The sequence below is a fragment of the Aythya marila genome, assembly GCF_965140915.1.
Source record: "Aythya marila genome assembly, chromosome: 9".
Lineage (NCBI taxonomy): Eukaryota > Metazoa > Chordata > Aves > Anseriformes > Anatidae > Aythya > Aythya marila.
In genome coordinates, this window is record NC_139050.1 from 13,050,370 (window position 1) to 13,073,705 (window position 23,336).

At 46.1% G+C, this 23,336-nt stretch overlaps 1 protein-coding gene across 1 annotated transcript in view; it reads right to left on the reverse strand.

Annotated features, from left to right (window-relative positions):
* Positions 1-17,528, reverse strand: part of GPC1 (glypican 1) — a 192,270-nt gene extending 174,742 nt beyond the window's left edge. Inside the window, exon 1 of the mRNA XM_082767339.1 lies at positions 16,918-17,528. Coding sequence (XP_082623465.1) covers positions 16,918-17,074 — 157 coding nt within the window. The 5' untranslated portion in view covers positions 17,075-17,528. The remainder of the gene's footprint in view (positions 1-16,917) is intronic.
* Positions 17,529-23,336: the final 5,808 nt, after the last annotated feature.

Genomic DNA, 23,336 nt, shown 5'->3' on the forward strand with positions numbered 1-23,336 from the left:
CTTCAGAGATGAGTAGATTCGCAGTCACCAGGCTTGAGGAGAGACCATCATCCGATGCAGGCAAGTACTATTCAGTGTGGGAGCAAAATGCTTCTGGCAGCAGCCACTCCTGTTGCCAACCAGGATCTTCTAGATCCTCAAACTCCTTAAGCCTCTCCATTTCATTTTGAAAGCTGTACCACTATGCCCAGCTGGTATTGCCTCTTCCCCTGGTCATCTCCCTGGGGAAAAGAGGGTGTGACCATTCCCTACCATTTAAGCTTTATTAGTAAAGGCCTTTAATGGATTCAGCTGACCAGATGATCCAAATGAAGAAGAGCCATGCAAGCTTGCACACCTTTTCAGTTTAAAACAGATGAAAGAAAGTGCTTCTTGACACACTGGGTGGTAAACTTCTGGAGCCTGCTGCCATTGGCTCTGTGGAAGCAGACAGTACCCATCAGGCCTGACAACAGATTAGATTCATGGTCCATTAAAGGACGGGCAAGGGATGTACTTGCTGATATTTCCCCTTCAGAAACTGTAGATGTTGGGGACTACAAAGTGAGAGGCTTCAGAAGGGTGCCACGACCACACTCCCTCCCTAAATGCCAGCTTCTGCCATCACTGTGAGAGCCTGCCCAGCCACACAGACCACGATTTGACCCAGTCAGATGCTTCTTATGCTCATATCAGGCAACTGCAGGGTACCAAAGCCCCTGAGGTGCCACTCCTAGGCTTGGCTGTAAGAGCAAGAACAGCTGCCCTGTGAGGGTTAGACACCACAAAACCCTCAGAAGCTGCTGAGCCCTGCTTCTGTACCACCATCAGGCAAAACCCACAGCCCAAAGCACTGCAGAAAGAAGCTAAACTAGTCTTCTTCGTTCTGAGTTGTTTGCACACCCATTAACATCTAAAGCATGTGTCTCACTTTGGTGGGTGCAGCTCAGCAGCAAGTCCAGGGAACGCAGCTGTACAGAGGATGGTCGTGCAAACACGTCCATGCACAATGCAGGGGTGGGCTGGGGAAAAAAGTCACCCAACACACCGGTTTTTATGCCCGATTTGATGTGCTGCATGTGTGATTACTGCAGAAATCAACATGGGTAATTAGGGCCATCTGCACCCAGCGCTACCGTTTGTATGTGTATTCATAGTAACTGCAAGATAGTTAGGCATGCCGCTGCACAAACATATTAAACAGCTAATTAATTAAAAAAACAGACCTCTGCTTAGGAGGAGCCCATCACCAACTAATTACAAGGATACATTCTCTCCATCTGTTAGGTATTTGCCCCCTCCCAAGGTCACCAGGGAAGATGCAGTGGGCCTGCAGCCTCCCCAAGGCCACACTGGGGCTGTGCACGCTCTGCTCAAGCCCCTCCTGCCGTGCACTGAGGCTCCAGCCCATGGCTGCTTCTGGAAACACGACCCTGGCACCTCCACAGAACAGAAGAACGCTCTTGGATTACCTCAGGTGCCCTTTGGGTGAGATGCCAAATGTCTCTGCACCACTCCCAGCACTCCACTGCCAAGCACAGAAGAGGCTAATTGCATGCCCATTAACGGGGCAGCAGAGCAGCAGCCCTAGTGAACATCCCATAAAATGCTGGTGCCTCTTCCACCTCCTGTTTCTATGGCAAGCTCCTAATGCAACAGGAGATTATAAATACACAGAGGACGGCTGTGCCCCAGTGCTTCACTGGCATATGGCTCTGTCTTCAGTCAGAAGCCACAGATTTAAATTTAGGGCTGGAGCAGGAGGTTAGGTTTCAAAATTCCGAGATAAATCCTCAGAAAGAAGGCAATAAGACCAGAATTTCCTCCCTCTGGTACAGCCTTAGAGCAGATGGGAGCACGGAGTCAGTGCTGTTGAGCAAACCACGGTTCGTGTGCAGCCCTGAAGTGCTGCAGCCAGCTTCTCAGCTGCCTGGGGGCAGCCGCAGCTCTGGAGCTTTGTCCCAGCTGCTGCTCCCCTGGCACTGGCCGAGGGGCCTGGGCTCTCAGGGGATGACCAAACTTTAGGGAGAGAGATTTGCTCCAGCTTCTGACTTACAGCAATCCCTTCTGTTACAGCAAAGGCTGCCAGTACTCCACCCCAGGTTGAATCAGCACTTTCAATAGCTCCCCATCCTTTTCGAAAGGGGTGTCAGTGTGAGGAAGTAAGCTATGGGTATAACAGCTTGGGACATTTTCACTTGTGATAAAAAAAAAAAAAAGAACACATACTTTTCAAATCATTGTGAAATACTCGTGAAACAAACCAAACCCTTCTTCCACATGAAATGCGATGCTGAAGAAGCCACTACAGTCCAACAAAGTGCAAAATGCTTTTATCATCTGGCACTGTAAATGCTTCTGAAGCATAGATACCCTAGTTATTGAGTAGCTCAAGACAACTTCACAGATTTTACTTTGCTTATCCTAGAGCTAAAGAGGCAATTCTCACTAAAGAAAGGGGAAAAAAAACACACACTATTGCTCTCTGTGCTGGCACGCAGGCTCCAGCCAATGGTGCTTTATTAAATGACACCTATGAAAGCACCACACGTGGATCATCACACTGTTGACCAGCCATTCTGATGGCTTTACACTTGCTAAGAAATCTTCTGACATTCCCTGCAAAAACCCCAAATTTCTACAGCTTCAAATGTGTCCTAAACTCTGTAGAGCAGAAAAAGGCAGAATGCCATGCTGAAGATCCTGTCTGCAGCTCATCTCGACTGCTGCAAAGGGTTTAGGGCAGAACTGAAGCAAGTGAGCACCACACACAGGCACTTTACACAGTTCTGGATGATTCTGCTGCAGGGCCACGTCAACATCACTGTACAAGGGCTTCTTTACACGTAGACACACTTTCTTTATGCTTTCCTCCAGGCACCAACTTCACCATTGTACAAAGCACAGAATTATTCTGACAGGATCCACAATTTGATCCTTCTGAACTAAGGAAAATACCTTCAGACAAACTTCATTCGATGTGGTCTGAACAACGTGTCTTCTCCCACCCCTTCTCTGACTGTCCCCTCTGCACCAAGAAGGGCGCACACCTTAAGCAATGCCTTTTGGGGTGGTCTGCAGCCTTCAGAGCTCCTGCCTGCTCATCCCAACCAGAAGAAACTACTCTGCAGGCCAAGTTTTCCTCTGGCATTTTCCCCTCCTTATGCTGCTGGACCACCTTAGCTCTGCTGAATCCAAAAAAAGTCACCTAAACAAACCCTCCATCCTCAGTTCCTCAATCATATTAGAAGCAGCAAACATGCTGAGTTAAGTGCAAAGCAAGCAGTATTTTTATTTGGTTAATTAGAATTGCTCATCAAATGAAAACAAAGGAATGATTTACTGCAGAACTGGTACAGGTAGTTGTTGCATAAGTACATTCCTGCATATTTGGCTACTTTTGGAATAGTTTTTAATTAACTGTTTCTCCTTGGCTAAAGCAAACCATAGAAAACAAGGAAAGAGGAGTTTCACACAAGGACACTGCCGAATCCCTCAACTGCCAGTTTTTTTTTTTTTTTTTTTTCCTTCAGGGAGGATTTTAAATTAAAAGCAGATTGTCTTCATTAGTGTTACCAGAAGCCATGTAACTGCCAAAGCTGACAGAAACACAACTGTGATTTGTAAATTTGGCAAGTGTCATTTTCTTTCTACAAACGCTGGGTAACATCATTCATATTAAGAGGGCTTTTGTGGGGGGCACGGTGCAAAGCACAACTCCTTCCCTAGGAGTGGAGAAACATCTCCAGAGCAGCAGCTTAGTATTCTAGGACGCACAGGATCTCTCTCCTTGCTTATTTTGCAAGAAAGCCTATTGCATTAAATTTGGGCTGAAAATGGTCAGACAGTAGAAGTGCCACCAACTGTTTTCTCCCGATGACTGAGCAGAATACAGTAGCAAGCCCATAATAAACATTTCAGCACTGATCTTTGACGTACAGCCGTACTCAACCTTTCCGCGACACGCTGCCAAACCCTCAGCAGCCATTCAGAGCGGTTTCCTACAGAAATCTCTGTTCCCTTTATCTCAGTCTAGTTGAAAAAGCTGATAATACCCTGATAGGAAAATTACATTTCTAACAACAGCAACTGTGTTTGCAAGCTTCGCAGGCTTCTCCAGAGCCTCGGCTTCAGCAATAAAGGGAAAGCCTTGGTAGTACTTTTTCCCCTCTTTCAAATTCCTGTATGAATAGCTGCAGAACTGATAGAGGCACGTGTGTGTGAAGCAGCCTGCCAGGGCATGAGAGCAGGCTGCAATTAATGAACAATCTCCTCCTCATTTTTAGGGTTACTCCACACGTACCCTGGTACATCACTCCCCTACTCGCCAGTAACTTAGTCTTAGGAAGAAAGCTAAACATACATAAAGAAGGTGTTTAAAAATAGGCTGATGTAGTTGGATTTCTGTTACATGCCACAGTGCAGATGCTGGCCTCGGGGGCTGAGCGGAGGTGCTGACATGAAAAGGAAGCAACAGGGGTGACCCCGATGCTCTCTTGGGTCAGCAACAGCCTCCGGAGCACTGCCACCACGGCATCAAGCGCGTCTTGCTGGCACGATGCAGCACCACAGCCCGAGCCTGCCACACATGGCTCACCAAGTCTCACAATGGAAAGACTATGACAGCTTCATGATGGAAAAAAAACAAAGAAATGGGGAATCTATAAGCACGTTGCACATGCTCAGGGGCATAGCACCAGAGATTGCAGCACCCTCAGTGAGTTTTCTATTCCCTTGGCTATAGCTGAAATGGGAAGGTCTGAACACTTTATTAAACTTTGCAGGAAGCAGTTTAACACAGTAAGTATTACCACAGTCACAAACAGAAAGTCTGTCTGTGATAATTAGGATTCTACTACATATGGTTTTATTAGATGCTATCTTATAACCAAGATAAAAATAGCCGGCTACATAGCAGTCACCAGTTTCTCAGCTGACTTAAAAATAAAGCAACAAATGTAGTGCAGTGCCAGGCACAGAACCAACCGAAATAATGTTAACCTATATTGAAGCCTGCAAAGGTACCAGCTGTACACCTACACTTTAACGTAACCCAGAGCTAACATTCAGTGACTCTGCGATTTTCGTTTGTATCTTCAGAAGAACTGGAGAATCCAGCTCTCATTGAGTAGTGCAACTTTCTTCTCCCACAGTGAGCAGAGTTCATTATCTGCTGAACCAAGCACTAAGCAATGAGTTAATGATAATTAAACTGAAATAGATACAGATTTGAGGAATTTTTTATCTGATCTAACTAAATTTAGATATCTGTAATCAATTAATAACAATGGAAAACAAAAACAAGAGAAGAGCCACCAACAACAGGCTTGTAAAAATCTGTTTAGTGAGGCCCATGCATTTTGGTTGAGTTGAACAGCACAGCATCTTAATAAACCAAAAAAATCGTCTTTATAGATGAGTAACAGAGGCGGAGTGTGGCCCTAAATTATGTCCTTACTGTTTATTATTCATGTACCATGGGACTGATGAGATTTATGGTCCCATTGTGATAAGTACTGTTCAGTGAAATATAGTGGAACAGTGAGATGCAGTACTCCAAGACTTTGTAATTCAAAGACAAATTACAAACCCAAGATATTATAATTTAAAGACGGTAACGCACAGATGGGGATTGGAGATACAGAGATTAAGCAACTTGCCCAAGGTCATGCTAGATGTGTGCCAAAGCAGAAACCTGAACTCCCATCTCTGGAGAACCAGCACAGGTTTTGTCTTACATATGAGAACTTTGCTTCTCCTCCTTGATTTTACTAGATATCGTATTTCATAAACTAACAAGTAAATTCAGAAAACACAACCATTGCAGGGTATTACTGGAAGGATTTCCTTTCACCCCTACTCCTCTGAAGACCTTCATTAATGAAGGAGCTTCACCTACGCATCCCCAATTTACGTACATGTGACATGGATGCATCATTTACACAGAAACACGGGATAATTTAAGCAGAAGGGCCCTCTGTAGCCATCTAACCCAACCCTTGCTCAGAGCAGAACAAACCAGAGCAGATTTTCTAGACCTTACTCCTCAACACTGAACAAGTCTAGGTTTCACCGCTTCCCCTAGTACTTCAATTAGTGTAGCACCCTAGACATCTTGGTGGCCTCTGCTGGACTTGTTCCAGTACAGCCATACCTTTCTTTTACAGGATAGCCCCAAACCAGGCATCGTGCTCCGCATACAATCTCACAAGTGCTGAACAGAAGGGTAAAATTTAATTGCCCCACTCCCCCCTTTTTCTTTTCTATGAAGCATGCAAATAGTTATTTTCTTTAATCAACTATTATTGCTTTGTTTCACTTCACAAAACAGCACAGGAACGTTGTTTTTGTATTCCACTTCTGGAATTTCACTTCTGCTGGGGTCTCAGTACACACAGACACATCAGTTTCTGAGAGCAACCGCTGCTCCAGCAGCGAATTTGAGAACAGGGCGTTTGGGATGCCTTTTTCTCTAGCTGGCAAAAAGGGTAGCCCTGTCAGCCTCAGTGATGTAACATGGTCAAAATGCATCAGTGACAGCAGGGTAACATGAGACACCACGGTGCTGGATATACATATATCAGTAGATATATTTAGGAGTTTGTGTCCCAAACGCTGTTGCATAGTGTATTATTAACAGTAAAAAATACTTAATGTATGACCGTGACAGGAGATTGCTTCAGTGCAACACAAACAGTAGTGGCAGTGTCACTTATTAAGACAACTCATGTCCCCAGACAGCTGATCCAGGGTGCTGGGACAAACAATACAGCAGTTAAACATGGTGGCTTTCTTTCCTGGTTTTCAATTGAAATGCACCTGCTATCAGAAGGTATTTGCTCTCTGTTTGCTTTAGTAAGAGCAAAGTCACAGCATCATCTTTGCTAGTACCTGTGAAGATTTACTGATGAAAATTTCACTTTAATTATCTCTACAGAAGTGCTGTCAACATTTGTTTTAGGTTTCCCCCTAAAGTACTGTCCCACGGAGCAGCAAAGTCGGTTCACTCAGCAACAGGCAGTGATCCTGACACAAAAAGCATTTGCAGAGCAGTCTGTGTGGACAAGGCAAAATCAACTGCCTCCCATGCTGCTGCCAGGATGAGACAGCCTGTTTGGCGTCAGAAACGTGCAGGGCTCTGCGTGTAACCGCTCACCTTCACGTTGGGAGGCCTCTGCAGGTCGGAGAACAGGCTGGGCTGAACCAGGAGCACCAGGAAGAAACCTAGAAGCCTAGAATAGGCCACAGCCCCTCACCCAGCCAAAGCTGACAACGGACCAGTTTACATTGCTCAGTGGGCTCAAAAGAGGCTTGTTAAAATTGCCTTTAACCCAGGAAGTGTTTCATGGCAATATGTGCTAACCTCTCATGACATTATTTCATACAACAGCAGCCGCCAGATTTTCATTGAAACCTAGCTGTATGTTCTGTCCCTTTCAAACACAAAATTGCTTCCATGGCTAATGGCACCAGAACTGGAAGTGAAGCATCAGAGCCCTGGCCTTGCAATGGGATGAATCCTTTCAGCATTTATGGACACGTTTTAAGCCGTACCAGTGGCTCCTCACGCACACTACTAAGTCCCAGGTGCATGCTACATCTCAGTAGCGTACCATAAGCAGTGGTGACTTACCCAGTTGCTTGTTTATGAACACAGGGCTCCCCTTCATCACAAGCCCAGCCTACATGCACCATGCATCTACAGATGCTTGTATTTCGGGCACAGAACAGCCAAGCTGCAGGTCAAGAAGGCAAGAAGTGGCTCTGATATTTCATGAATAGAAGAGCACAGGCTGGGCCACCAGCCCAGTGTATGCCTGAGGTTGGACATCCGTTACCTCAGCAAGTCATTCTCTAGCATGATAACTCACTTCCCTCACACTGCAGCTGTCAACTAAGATGCTCACCAGGTAAACCAAACCTGAAGAGCAATTCACAGCACTCTGCCCTACTCTCCCACACCTCATTCCATCTTCCCACGTCTATCACATATCATCACCAAAATAAACTCTAGCGCACGGAACAGTTTAAGCCATACTTCCCCTACCCAGACTTCCGGCCCCTAACATTAATGTGTCACAGAGATACTTCAGTCATTGTTTACTATTAACTGATCAAGTAAAATCAAATACAACTTCCCAAGACACAGCAAGTCCAACAGTCACTGACATGAACCAGCATAATGCAGAGCCTAGAAAGAGGACAAATGCACAGACTCACCTAGGAAGACATAACACAGCCTCTGCCCTGTAGTGGCAGGAGGTACCTGAGGGCAGTAGCACTGAGGAACAAGGTTTCCCTGCTCTTGCTCTCCGTGCAGGTACTCTGCTACCCGACATGTTACAGAGATTCATGCATATATTCATATAACATCGTATCATCACTTTTGCTCATCTGAGCTTAAACTAATTTACGGCAGATGAAAGGAAGAAGCATTCCAGTTTGCCTTTTCTGACCTCCCCGGGCATTTCCCTCTGCCCCAAAGCACAAGCAGCCAGGATGCTCCCCACCAGACAGAAGGGGGCACAAGCCCTGGGGAGGCTGTCCCTGCATCAATGAGACTTCTGCCCACGGGTTCCCACTATTGTGCAGCCCTTCCTCAAACTCACAGCAGATGAGTCTCAAGTTTGGTTTGGCCTTAAAGAGCCTCTCTAATAAAAATACCATCCTCCTTCAGTGTGTAAGCCTCTATGAGACCTCCCACAAATGAAAGGGGAGTGAGAGTTTTGCAGGGCTTGTTTGGAGTCTGTCACAAAGCCAAACAGATGTTTGTGAAATATAAACTGTTATACAACTGTTTTAAACTCACACAGCTGTGCACAGCCAAGCAACTGCATCAGGGAAGAACACTGCGGCTCTCTTAAGGTGTTGTTACATCTAGGGACTTGATATACACCTTAATAAACCCAACTTCCTGTAAGTTATTCACGCTATCTCATCCCAATATAGCGTTTACACTGGAGGAATCCACTGGATAGAAACAACTGAAGAGGCTTTTCCAGGTTGACAGTGAAAATCTGCAACCAGATGGGAACCAGCACTCAGATGTCCATCCCACCAGACCCCGGGGTAATTACAGCACCTGATTGCCACATTTTATGTCACCTGATTTTGGCTCATCTGCAAAGACAGCAGAAACAGACAGGAGATGCTAACACAACAGCCCTGCTTTGCCACCTGTACAAAATTCCCCCAATGCTCCACATGGCCCTCACTGCAGGATCAACCCCAGCACTGCAGGATTCACTGCAAAGATATGAACCGGGACCAGAAGGGACTGAAGTAATTTCTTATCTGTATTAAAAACTTAAAATTAATTTTAATTCTTGACAGCACTTTTATATTTTTATTTATGAACAAAAATGTACAGACAGAAGAATTTCTAAAATGCTTCTATTTTAGAAACATGCCTGTCTGCTCCAGTTGAAAGGCAAGAGACTTGGGTAAAACTAGTGGAAACACGCCAACTAAATTACACAGTATCATTTTACAATCCTATAAAATACCAATTTTTTTTTTTTTTCAAGCCAAAACTATTTGTCATAGAGAATTTCATTTTAGTCATATAAAAGATTGACTGTGTGTGTACGTACTATCACATCGTTCCCAAAAAGATGCAGTAAAAGTGAAACTTTAGTTGTTGTTTTTTTAATACTTCAGAAGAATGCACAGCAATTTAAGAACTTGTTTTACTCATGTTGCTAGCATAGGAGTTCTTAACAGCTGGGTAATTCTGTCCTTTTGATTCACTCTGCACTGTAAATGAAAAGGCACAAAACATGATATTAATCACCATTGTGCTGACTGTACAGAGATTATAAAACTAATTTATTTTTCTAAAACACAGAGCTACAACACTGTGGATAACTTTCACAGCACGGTCTGCTTATTCAAATTGTATAAAAGGAAAAAAAAAGTTTTCTGAAATTTTCAGACTTTTTCATGCCTGAAAAATTCCACATAAGACAGGAACACATTACTGGGAAGACGTCACAGACCCAACTCACAGCTCTGTCACATCTAGAGAAGCATGTTAACTTTCTACAGTCTAAAGCTTTGCTATTTTTTGTGAAACAATCTGGTAATGGAGGTAATCTGATTCCCTGGGAATCAAAGCTTTCTTAAAGACAGGTTTCACCTGTAGGGGATATAGCGTATTGTGAGCAATAAAGCATCAAAGCACATTGGCAGCACAGAAGAGAGTACTCCGTCCTTCACATGTGTAAAAGTTAAACCAAAAACATGTATTTTTTTATTTTATTTTATTTTTGGCAACTTCAAGGGTAAAGGTCCTAACACAACTGAAGCTAAGGCAACTTTCTACAAACTCCAAGACAGGATGGCGTAAAATTCTAGCAACTGCTACTACACTTTTGGCAAGCTTCACGTTCGTTCTTCTGCAGGTCTCCCCCTATCATGATGAGACAGATCCATTCTCACAGCTGTCAGGATGACACTGTCGATCCTCGTTGAACAGATAAAAAAAAGCAAGAATGTAATTCTTCTAGGGGGATTTAAAGATGAAGAGTCTGTGCACTGACTTGTTTCATGCCACCACCCAAGCAGATGGTGTGGCCACCCCAGCATGCTGCCCACTGAATCACTTTCCTTCTTACAGCCGTGACTGGTAGTCAGCTCCTACACATGTAACAGACACCTGTGCATTTGGAGAAGCGCTGAAAAAGCCCAACTCTGACCAAAATTATAGAGGTGGAGACACTGAAGTGAGGAACTTGCTTAGGATTTTTTAGAAAGACTCAATCTATGCAAACAGTTCAGAAGGGACGGATGAAAGTGAGCACCACTCACCCCCCTCACCTTTACTGGCACGCCACGGGAAGCAGCGCTTCCAGTGCTTTTCTGAAAGAACACCCAACTACCACAGACACTCTTCCATGGGAAAAGCAGAATAGGTGACTCTATACATTTGCTATGTGCCTGCAGCAGCACAAAACATTCAAGTGGATATTGGAGGACCTTAGCCTACATCAAAGATGATCAGAGCTGAGCCCAGGTGGCACAGGCAGCAGCTGCGCAGCCCAGCAAGCACAGGGAGCTCGGTGTGTGCAGCTGCTGCAGGATGGGGAGCCTCACTGGAGACAGCCTGCTGGGGGGGGCGGCTTCGTTACTGCTTCTCTGAGCAGCAGCAACACGTGCACACACCAACTTGGAAGCTTCTTGCAGGAAAGCAATTGCATTTGGCGGCAACATAAGCCCCAGCACAGAAGCTGGGCAGGGCGAGCTGAACACCGGAGCAGCATGCTGCTTGACACCATCCCCTTGGTACGGCTACCAGCCACTAGGTGTACAAAAAAGCAAGACACAGGACAAAGAAAGAAACCCAATATACAGAAAAATGTTGTGCTCAGTAGCTGCCAGGGCAGCAAACAGCAATTAAACCTGTTTTCTCCAAGGAAGCCTGCAGGTTTGCACAGAATTGTGATGTTTGTTTCCCTGTTTGAAATTCCCAACCACTACTTCCAGCTCCACAGAACACAAAATAGATGCAGGAATTCTCCCTATACCAGCCACACCTGGCAATTCCCCCCCCGCCTACTTTGTTCTTCACTTCCACAATCCCACAAAACAAGCAACAGGAACACCTGAACTACAGCATGGTGATGCTCGACCCCTGGGCCAGCTGCAAGACTGCAGCACGGCACTGCACTGACCTGGGCACACAGGGCCAGGACTGTGGCACACGGCAGGGGCAGATCGCCCCTCAGACCAACAGCTCCGTGAGGCAGCAGCCATCCTGTTGTCCTGCCCTCATTGTCCATACTGTACCCAATGTGATTTGGTGCTGCACTAAAAGCCCACGATGCTCAGTCCTTCACCCCAGGCGGGTGCAGAGCCTGCGCTCAGCAGCCGGTGATGGGTAGGTGCTCTGCGCCCCCTCTTTTCAGCGAGTGCTGTGATCTGTGAGGAAAATAAAACCTCTGGCTCTACGTCGACGTTTTTGATAATCAAGTTAGCAGCTCCCTCCCTGCCTTTGGTTAAGTCAAAGCACACTTAATTATTGAAATTACCCAGAGGAATACCTCTATCCGGTCCCCTCAATGCGAGACAATCGTACTGCAAGCGATAGAACATTAAACCAACTGTTTCACGATCCCTGCCAAAAGCTGCGCATCTCCTTTCAAACACATCCGGCATATCTAGAGATTGACTGACATCTGTTCGTACACAAAGCAGGGCATTCACAGGGCAAGAACAGAAAAGGCAGAGACAAGGTGAGCACTAGTTTCACAAGGTGGTAGGCGTCTCCAGCTATATATGCATGCAAATTTTTTGGAAAATATCAGGCTTAATCATGTTTTGCTTCACCAACAAAAAGGAGCTGTTGAAATAGTTTTGTCAGACACAGCTGATAAGGATAATTATGTGCTGAGAGCTTAGTCATCCATATCACAGTGACAGAAAGGCAGCTTCTCTTAAAATAACGTCACCAACACAGAACTCTAAAGAATATCTAAGTATAAAGCTTTCCAGATTTCAAATGTAGCAGAGGCAAGCTCTCGGTCCGCTAAAACACGCGCTGCTCCGAACGACAGCTAACCACTAGAGGGAGCCCATTTTTCTCCATAAATCTAATTTTCATAATTGTTTTGTATGCACACATTCTGTGCTGACAAATTAACACAACAATCAAAGTGTAAAACAAACTATACATATTCATATAAACTTGTATATGTTAAACAGAAATGGAGATGCACAGTTCAAGCAAAGCCTACTCCAACATTCGCACCAATGTATTTACCAGATGGAGGAAAAGGCACAATTCAGCGTGCTTTGCTTCATCAAAAATAGCATTCTAAACCCAGCAGGCTAAAATGGCCATTCCAATTTTCCCTTAGATTAATTAGCATAAACTGGTTCATATTGCATCCAGGAGTTCACCGTATAGCAGCTAACCTTGAGAAGTTGTGTCTGCCTCGAGTAAACACAAACCAAACGTGGCAACAACCTCAGAGAGGCTCGCCTTTCAATTAAGCAGCGAAGATCCTTCCTTGGGAGTGGAGGAGCCCCAGATCTGAATTTTTGTACCACAGATGCAGGTTTGCCCATCCTTGTATTTATGCCTTTTGTACTGCATCTGTCGGAATTTGAAATGCCCAATATTTCATTTCATTACCCTCTTTATACTCTGAGAGTCTCGTCCAGCCCAGCCTTGTAGCCAGACCTGTTCTTTACTTCGCTAACATTCCACCAAATGACTCTTCACACACGTGCTTGGCAATGCTTTCCTTACACCAAGGCTTTATGTGGCCTGTAAGGTCTGGAAGATAGAAACAGTTTGGTTCTGACACCTTTCAGCTAAGGAACCAGGGAAAGTCTTGTGACACTTAACTGAACCAACAGTGATACCACTGCCTGGAGTTCTTCTGTGCCCTGCTCTTTTGACACATTATACCCATCCCCACACCAACCAGCAAAACCCAAGGGTAAGGCAAGTCAAAGAAGGATTAATCTTAGAAATAAAGAAACAGAAGTAAAAAGCACAAGTCTAGCCTAAGCAGAGAGCAAGGGCCAAGGATATCCATGTCGAATTAAAATTCTTAAGTCTTCTCCAGGACAGAGGAGAACTACCACAGCTTGAGACACTGGGAGCAATCACCATCAACAACGCTAAGGCACTCACATAAGGCATCAGAGAAAGCTGGATATGCTCCCCAAAGAGCAGTATTTTCTGCAGTAGGCTCTCTCTTTGGTCACAAACCTTACTGTGAACCCAAGAAGACCACGAGCCCTAGCACTGGCACTAAGAGGCAGACCTAGAGCAGGGCTCAGTCACCAGAGGAGACCTGCAACAGCACATGGTTAGTGAGAATATGGGAAAGCAGAAACAGGTCTGCTACCTCCAGAAGAGTCAAGAGAAATAGAAGAACTGGTAGCTCTTGAAGCATTTACCCGTATTTTTTAGGAATCATGGAAGGTGGGCGCAGGTCACCCAGACAGTGAGCTGGAACACTCCCACCCAGGAAAACCCTGCTCCAGATAGTTTGGCTTCATAGGAAGCAAATGCTGTAACTCCCAAACCCAAGGGGCAGGGAGCACTTCCCCCAGCATCAGAAACTCTCTTCTAGGCAGATCTGCACCTGAGAATCTGGGTGTACATGGGCCTGTCAGGATTACTAATATGAACAGACGCTTCTTTCACGTTTGGGAATTTTGCCATTGACTTCAAAGCAGATATATAACACCTTGCGTATTCCCTAAACACACTTAATAGCAGTACCTGACACATTTTAAGTGCTGAGGCACGCTAAAGGCATTCTGTACTAGTAAAAAAAAACAGGCACCCCCATCTAGGTGTTTTGTAAGAAATGTGGTACGCCAAGAGTCTGTCCCTAAATCAGATGCCTATCTGTTAGCCAGCTAATAGTTGTGTGACTGCTTCTGTAACTGATCTGAACAGTCATAAGCAGGGACTACCTTCTGCTGAGCTGTGGAGACTTTGTATTACTCATAATCCTCTTAAATCATAACAAAGAACACAGATTAGAAGGTGTAAAGCATGCAATAAATATGCTAAAACCAACACAAACACAGCCATTCCAGCCTGAGTCACGGTCTACATCATGGGAGCACACTAAACTCCTTTTGAACTCCAGCTCCGGGGGTGCACGCAGCGAGTGGTTTGGCTCCTGGTGCCAGGCTGGTGCGACAGCAACCCACACCTGGAGCCAGCTGAAAGCAGGGAGGAGGACGGTCAGCCCAGCAGGGCAGCGCTGCTTCGGGGAAGAGGCCACAGTGCTAAGGAATGAGTTTTCCCCTTTGCAATGCAATGGAAAGAGAAGGAGTAGAAAGATCCTCTTGGAGACGGGGGAAGAGAAGGGCTGTTGCCTCTGGGGCACTTGGAAATGAGATAAGAACATGGTTCTTGGGGTAGCTCTTGAACATCTCTTAACAACACAGAAAAGGCCACCATTAGGAAACCTGACACGTGTCCAACTGGAGCCATCAACAAACCATCTTCAACAGCATTTTAAAATAGGCACTTACAGGTGTCAATCATGTGCAACTTGACAAGACTCTCTACAGATTACAACCCCCATCATCAACAAACTGAACTAGATCTGTTAAAACCAGCCTTAAGTGATCCATCAAAGTGTCGAGTTAGACACTGCATGATACTGTACTTACTACTTGTGGGGATACCACAGGAAGGTCTCAAGATTCTTCCTTTTAGACAACAAAACCTGAATTAACTTCTGCACTAACCTGCACAACTGCTAAAAGGCATGGACAACACACAACACTACACGTTAATAGGAACGCTTATGAGGCTACTATTAAAGCACACTGATGTTTTAACTGCACTGGGTGAGTACTACAGCAACAGAAAAGGGCGTTCCTGGATATTTATCAGTCATAAGATAGACATGATAATTACTAATGAAAATCATTAAGTCCGTTAGCCATTCTAAAGACCAGGCTAATAACAGCAGCAGAGCCAAGTTTGCACGTCAAACCTTTTTCCCTACAAGGACTTCTTTATATTATTTTCCATGTGGTATTCCTCAAATTTTTATAGCATTTATCTGTAAAGTTCCCCTGCTTACAGCAACAACCAGAGATGCCCATTATGAGACTACAATTTTAACTACTGATGCTTAAGACAAACAAGGTGAGCACTCAAAGCACCCAGGAGACAAAACTCCTGATTCCTAGGAGCACTTGTGTCCTGTGTCGCTTTTTGAATCACAACAACGTGTAGGGACGATTTACTCACAGCTAACCTCTGCTCTGTGCTGCTCATAACTGCAGCTCACAAGATCCTGACTGCCCCCCCCCAGTACTATCGCTGCATACAATGCCACTGCCATCTCCCCAAGTATTTGTAAACAAGGCAGTTTGTCTTCCACGAACTTTCCACTTGAAACATGACTGCTAATGCATTCACATTTTTAATAAGTAGATGCAAATTTACAGCAAGCCGCTTTCTTGCTTAACTGAATTACTGTTCTATTAATAGTGATGTTCAAACGATTTTGAAATTCCCCATTGTTTAACCTCAAGGACTGCTCATTTTATTTTGGATATTCACTCTTGGTTGTAACTTAAGAAAGTATTAATTTGTTCACATTTATGAGACATTTATATGGTTCAGCCTTTCCCACTCACGGGTCAAACAATGAATTGGTTTCCCTGTAAAACTACACAATGAAATATTCAACATAAGGCATTCTGTAGCTTAGATGCGAACTACAAACTGCAATTTTACTGGGATGTCCCTGTAGGTTGGCTTCGGCACGTACGCCTGCATGTTTTATGCTTTGTCTGAAGAAAGAAGCTCCCGCAAGTGAGGAGAAAGCTCTCAGATATGGGTCACATGTTAGCGTATCAAAACTTGTACAAGATTTAAAAAAAAAAAAAGAAAAAAAAAAGCCTTAATATATTTTCCCTAAGCTTTCTGAGGGAAAGCATAGGGAGGAACAGCAACAGCAATAACAAAAACCAAACATAAATCAGACCTTGAATATTCTTTGGTAATTTGGAGGTTTTCTGTAAAGAAAATGAAATTAAGCAGGATTTCTCAGAACACCAACAAAAAACAAAGGTAGGCAAGACGCACACTGATGTAGGTTGCTCAGGTTTCCTCAGCGCTTTACACACTTGACACAGGGTCACTTTACTCCCATTTCATTTTTAACAACTGCCACGCGCCGTTTACGGGTTTGCTTCCCCTCTAAGAAAAGATTAAAAAAACCCACACAATTCTTCTCTCTCGTAAGCTGGGAGCATTTTCCGGCTCTAAGACCGAAACCCGTTACAGTTTCATTATCCCGATTTCTGCCCCCGAAGCCCAAACCCGTTTCGCTCGTGCTCGAAGCAGAAAGGAGACAATGAAGAAAGCGCCCCGAGCCCAGCCCCGAGCCCAGCCCCGAGCCCACGGCGCGGGGTGCTCGGGGGGCGCCTCCCCGCCGCACTCACCGGAGATCTCGGCCTGGGGCACGCCGCTGAGGCTGAAGCCCTTGGCCCCATACAGCTGCCGGACCTCGGCGCAGCTCCTCGCCTTGCTGCCGCTGTCACCGCGAGCCGGGGCGGAGGCGACACACAGCAGCCAAAATCCCCACGGGAAGAAACGCATCCTTCTGCGCTGGCCCCGCCACCTGCCGTGCGAAGGGCAAAGCCAAGGTCCCGCGGCGGGGGCCGGGGGTGGGGGCGCGGCCCCGTCCCCGGGCAGCCCTGCGGGACGGCTGGCCGAGGGGGAGCCCGGCTGCCGGGAGCTCAGCCCGGGCGGAGCTCAGCGGGCCGGGGGGGCGCAGACCCCAAGCCGGCCGGGCCGCTTCCCCGGCGCGCTCGGAGAGCCCGGAGCGTGACCGCGGAGACGGCTTTTGTTCTTAGCGCGGCTGCATCCCCGGGCAGTCCCGCCGCGATGCTGCCGAGCAGAGCGGAGCGGAGCCGAGCCGGGCCGTGCAGAGCAGGCTGCGGGGCTGCTCCCGCGGCTGGGCTGCGCCGCTCCGGGCCGCTCCGTGCGTGCGGCGGCACCGCTCCACCTGCGCGCCGAGCCGGGCGGCGGGGAGGCTCCGGGGAGGCTCCGGGGAGGCTCCGGAGCGAGGCCGGGCTCCCCCCGCCGGACGTGGCATCACGCGCCCGCCGCCAATCCCGCGCCCGGCCCGGCCCCGCGCTCCGCCCTCGCCCCCGCCTCCGCCCGGCCCCGCCCCGCCCGCAGCGGGTCCCGCCGGGGGGCCCCGGGCAGCCCCCGGGCTGGGGAAGGGGCTGAAGGCGGGCGGGATGCGAGCCGGCGGCACGGAGCCCCCCCCGACTTGCCCCGGCCGCGGGAGGGGCCGAGGTCTCAGCCGCCGTGCCGGGTCGGGGTGCGGAACACCGGGAGGCGCCGGGTGCCCCTGATAGAGAAGAGAGCGGGGCAAGCGAGGGGAGTTGCAGCCGCGGTCCCTGCTGTGGAGTTTCGTTCTCGGCGCACGGTGCCCTCCTGGGGCTCTTCTGCCCGCCGCCCGCAGAACCGAGGCTTATGCTACCCCCCCCCTTGCGGTGGGGTGATGGTCAAGAGTTGCCGACAGATGAGCCCGCAAGCTTGTGGCCGCCGTCTGGCACATCTGACAACGCGGGGAGAACCCACCGATTGCTTCTCCAAGAGCAGTTGTGTTCGCTGGAAAAAGGAGAGGAACCTACTCGTACCTTCAGCTGAAGCAGTCGCGTGAGCTTACACCGCAAGAGGTGTCAGAAAACCCTCACGGAAAAACCACCGCGGCCATGCACAGGCACCAAACCAGCACAGTTTTTGGGAGATCATAGCTTTTGGGCAAACCTCTCAGCTGTGAAAATTCACAGGAAAGCAGGGTCATCCAGCTTGCTTCTTCAGAACTGCTTCCTCTCTGGAGGAATGAGTAAGAGAGAAGTGACAGCAAAATAATAGCCCCGGGGAGAAGGATGGCAGTAAGGAAGAAGAAAGTTGTCGCTTTCCTAGGAAATCTGATGGTCACGCCTGCTGGTCCCCTGCTGCATCTCTCAGTGATGCACACAGTTTGGAAACCTGAGGCTTGGAGTTGCCCGAAGCTTGGTGTGTCTCAGCCAGAAGCTCATTTTGTGGGCTTTCTGGAGCATGGAAATAGGTCTTGTTCCCAGAAATACATGGAAAAATATGCCATGGATAATATAAAGTCTGATCCAGCCTGTTTTTAAAAAGGACTTCTTTTGTAAGCACAAGAGTACCGCATATGTGACAGGTTACCAAGTCTGTTACACAATGTGGGGTTATTTCAATCCTCACTCCTGGGTGTTTATTCTAATTTTATACTCATGGGGACTTGGTAGGTCAGGTTGATGGCTGGACTTGATGCCCTTGAAGGTCTTTCCCGACCTAGGTGATTCTATGATTCTCTCGCCCTTTCAACACCCTGGGCTTTGAACACAGCACTTAGAGACCTATCTCAGAGATCTTGTTTAATTAATCCAACTACTGTGCCAGCGGACTACAAGCACCAGAGGAATCCATACAAGAATCTGTACTGCCAGGACTACAGAACACCAGGATCTTGGTTTCTCCTCCTGCTACCAGAGTGAAAATTAAATACTTCCAGACAGACCGTTAACAACCCTCTCACTTGGGGCTGTAGAGGGGAACAGACCCTAGGAATACAAACTCTGAAGAGACAAAGTACTTGATAGTGAAGAAAGGCAGAGTCAGAAACCTCTTATCTGGTCTGGCTGATACACAGTGACTTGGGATCACACAAGGGACCCCAGTAATACCTGCTTTTCTGTTCTTCTCCAAGCCCAAGGTTGGATAGTTGCTGTCTACAGTGGGCTTGCTTCCAGCTCTGCCTGGAGCAACCTTGGGGAAGCTCTGTGAGCTACGGCTGCACCCTCGGGTTGCAGCACAAAGCCCTCTGCAGTCATACAGCTGCTGAAGTGCATTGAAATATTAACTGCTGACAAGGAAAGAACTGGGACTGAAACCTCTGATTTTTGGCCTTGTGAACCATCCCCTGAGCTGTAGATCATTTCCTAGACAAAGGTATTTCCCTTGTTCATATACATCTCACTTCCCCAAGCTGGGTGACAACAGTGCCCATGGCAAGGACTGAAGTCATGTAATTGCTGATAAAATTCTAAGACCTCAGCACACACTGCTTATTCACATGCACTCTGCTCTTCCTCTGGTGAAACACGAGGCCACCAACCGCCAGCACAGATTACGCTGGTAACTCCCCAACCCACTTCAGGAGGCACAACTAGAAGTACAAGCTCTGCCACAAACTTTCTTGATTAAATGACCATCATCAGGTTACTTACCTCCTAAATAGGGATAACAAGGCTTCTATCTGACCATCTGCCTGTGAGATGCTCACATAATATCATAATGAGACGCTTATAAATAGACAAATTAAAAAAAAAAAAAAAGTCGATCTAAGCTTTTTGACAAAGGATCTATTTGTAAGCCTGACTAGGATCCAATCCTGGGCAAACAAATCTTAAATCACACGAGGCACATCTGTTTAGTTCACTGATAAACTTTTTATGCATACCCAGGATTGTGGCTAGGTACATTTTGGAAAACAAACAAACAAACAAACATTGAAACAAACACCTTCAAAGCATCATAATAAAAATGTGTTTGTGTTTTTGAGGACCAGATCCACTTTCTAAATATTCTCAGTTAAAAGAATGGAGCTTGGAAAATATGAACAAAAGATTGTCTAATGACTGGCAGAAAGAGCTAGATCTGGGGTAGAAACGAAAGAGCAAAGTAAAACACAGGATGAGTAGACAAAATGCAGAGGAAGAGAAAAGCACGCAGGCAGCCAGCAAGAGTCAGGGAGACAGAAAATCCATCCTGCTGTGGAGATCACTTCTTGACAGTCCTGACAAGAAGTGATGTCCACTGAAAAGCTGATCCAAGCATTATGAAGAGACAAGAATGATGAAGAAGAGCCAAATCATCTGGCACAAATGGGGAAAGCTACACTTGAAAAAACAGCACACGTGAACAGAGGCTTTATACAACCTCAGCTTTCACAGGGACATTTGCTGTTTCTCTAGCGCTTTCAAAAAGTTTTGTGTTTCACTGGACATCTTTATCTTTTTCATATTGATGCGAATCAAGAATTGTTCATGCAGCAAAGCTATTACACCCACCAGATCTCCATCTGGTTCTAAAATGGACCTATGCTGAGTTACTGCAACCTGGAGAATAAGAGCAAAACCGGAGCAGCAAAAAATCCACGTACATTATCAAACTGCATTGTATCTCTGATGCCACATAAAAAGAAAAGAGCATTCCCACTTGAATTCACTGTGTCAAGTACACAGCTGGCACAGAACAAGGAGGAAGAAGGGACAGGAGATGTGCAAAACCCAAGTGGTCTGTGACTTCCTCCCTCTCTCTGATGCCACATAACGGAATCCTCAGCACCTTTCCCTTACTTTTATGCTACTTCTCATTCTGCAGAAACATCAGAAAATCTGGTGCCTTCAGATTAAAAATCTTCATCAAAGTAGGAGTATCTCAGTCACTTTTCTGCCTCTTTTCATCTCTGCTGTATCCTCCTCCTACAGGAATTCATGAAAGCTCTCCCTGTTCCCCCCCTTCCCAACACTGGCTGGTGTTCAGCAGAAGCTGGACATGTGTTTTGCTGAATCAAATCTAATTAAGTGATCCAGAGGATTTACCAGATAACACCTTGCTATCTACAGCTGCTTACTTCTTCACAGGATTTCCTTCTTTGCAAACCTTCAGTTCGCCCCTTGAAGCATATCTGCCACACACAGGAAGAGTGTCTGTTTTATTTGGTCACCAAAACCATCAGACTATCCCCTTGGAATTGCTGGGGGATGTATGTACAACCGACAAATCCAGTTTGATCTCAGTTGTCTAGGTAAGAAGCCATTTGCCCTACAGAAATGCTAGGACTCGTTAGGATTTGCGTGTCCACATTAGTTAACCCAGAATATCACTCAACAGGTGTACAGAGCTGGAGATCCCTCCCAGATCTCAGGGGAGCCAGACTTGGGCTCCAGGAGGATGATCACAAACCTGGCTGCTGAGGAAAAGACGCTGTGGGGGTTGCACACTGAGGACAAGTGCAGCAGGGTAAGCCAAGACTCAGCCAACCTGCTGTTCCACCCTTGAGTGGCACAGACCAGTTCCCTTTCAATGCAATGCTGAGTTCCTCTGTGTGTGGTTAGTAGTTTTCAGAGGGAGATCACAAACAACCAAATAATTTCAGACAGAGAATGTGGCTAACGTAGGTAATTGCCACCCCATGCTATATTTTGAATTGAACAACCCAATTTTTCAGCAGTGACTGAAGGGAACGTGTTGCTTTACTGACCTCTTACAAATCACTCCATCCTGCAGGACTGTAATTGTGTTATACATAATGCGGAGATTTCCCAATAGAAAGAAGTCTTAAAGGCCAAAAAAAAAATAAAAATAAAATAAAGGCCATAAAATTAGAAAAACTGCTGCTAATTGGGTCTGCCCCAGGAAGTACATTTCATCCTTTGTAGATATGACTTTCAACAAAGCTCCCCCAAATTGTATGCAACAGTGAATGAAGAAGACGGACACAGCACTTAACCTATTTTATGTTTGATAAACAGAGCTTAGCTCGATAGTATGAAATGGCTCAAAATAGGTCCCAAAATTACTAGGTTAGAAATCTGTGATTTTAGCATGCCACTACAGGGCAAAATTTTTCCCACTACCTGCACGAGTCACAACTGGAGGACTTCCTCTTATCATTTAAGAGGTTCTATACAGAAGCTGACTATATTTTAGAGGGATTTATCAAGTATAAATCTCCCCTCATTCTCACCATCATCAATCTCTGGGCACTGGCATAAGAAAAATGCCCGTGGAAACAAACACACGCTGTTCTTATGAACACAAGTTCAAAGGAAGCATGTCCCTGAGCACTGGTCCAATGCACACGGAACTGGGATAGACATCCCATAGCCTTCAGCAAGAAAAAAAAAGTTACAGCCATGAAGAAAGAAATGTGTACAGTTGCCATACAGGCATCTGGCAATGCTAATGGAATTTCTCAGCTGACACTTTATCCTCAGCTGTTGCTACATTAAACACTACAGACTAAAGTACTTGGATGAATTAATGCAATTATCTTAGGTTTTGCTCAAGTGTTTATTTTTTTCTCACGCAGATTTAGGTACAACATAACCTGTTTTTACAGAGAAATTGACTATGAGGAAAGTGACAACACTGTACTGAAAAGCACCAGATACCTTTAGTTACGAGCAGAGGCTCTCACACGCAGACACTGCCTGCGCTAAAGAAATTACCCAGTGTTGAGTAAACTAGGGCTAAAGCAAAGCGACCTGGCAGGACAGCTAACAGCAAATTTTCGCAGACTTTCACATGCAGAGGAGAAAATCTGATTTTGAGTATGTAAATGCATCCTTCCCGTGCATTTTTCTCCGTGTTGTTAGTAAGATGATGAATAGGTGACACAGTTTTTGATGGGTGCCAGCTTCACTCCTGATGCAACTTTACATGTGAATAAAGTTACATTTGGAATGGATCTGGTCTGAGATGCTTTTCATTTTAAGATGGATGGATTTTGCAACAGTGTATGAATGTACATTTTTAGGTGCTCAAAGGCCAAGCCCACTGACAGTGCAGGTACACCAATTTATTCTGCTGAGGATTCAGCACTCTTATAATCCAACATCCTCTTGTAATGTTACTGTCTCTCTCCGTACCACTTATTTTGGCAGGACCACAGAACCATGCAGTGTCAGATTTTTCAAAATGCCAGGCAACACGTGCTCTTAAGATTAAAAACAGAGCTCTCAATCTGATGTAATTTCCTCAACCTGCTAGAAGCCAGAATACAAGGAGGTGCACAAACACTGGGTGTAAGAAA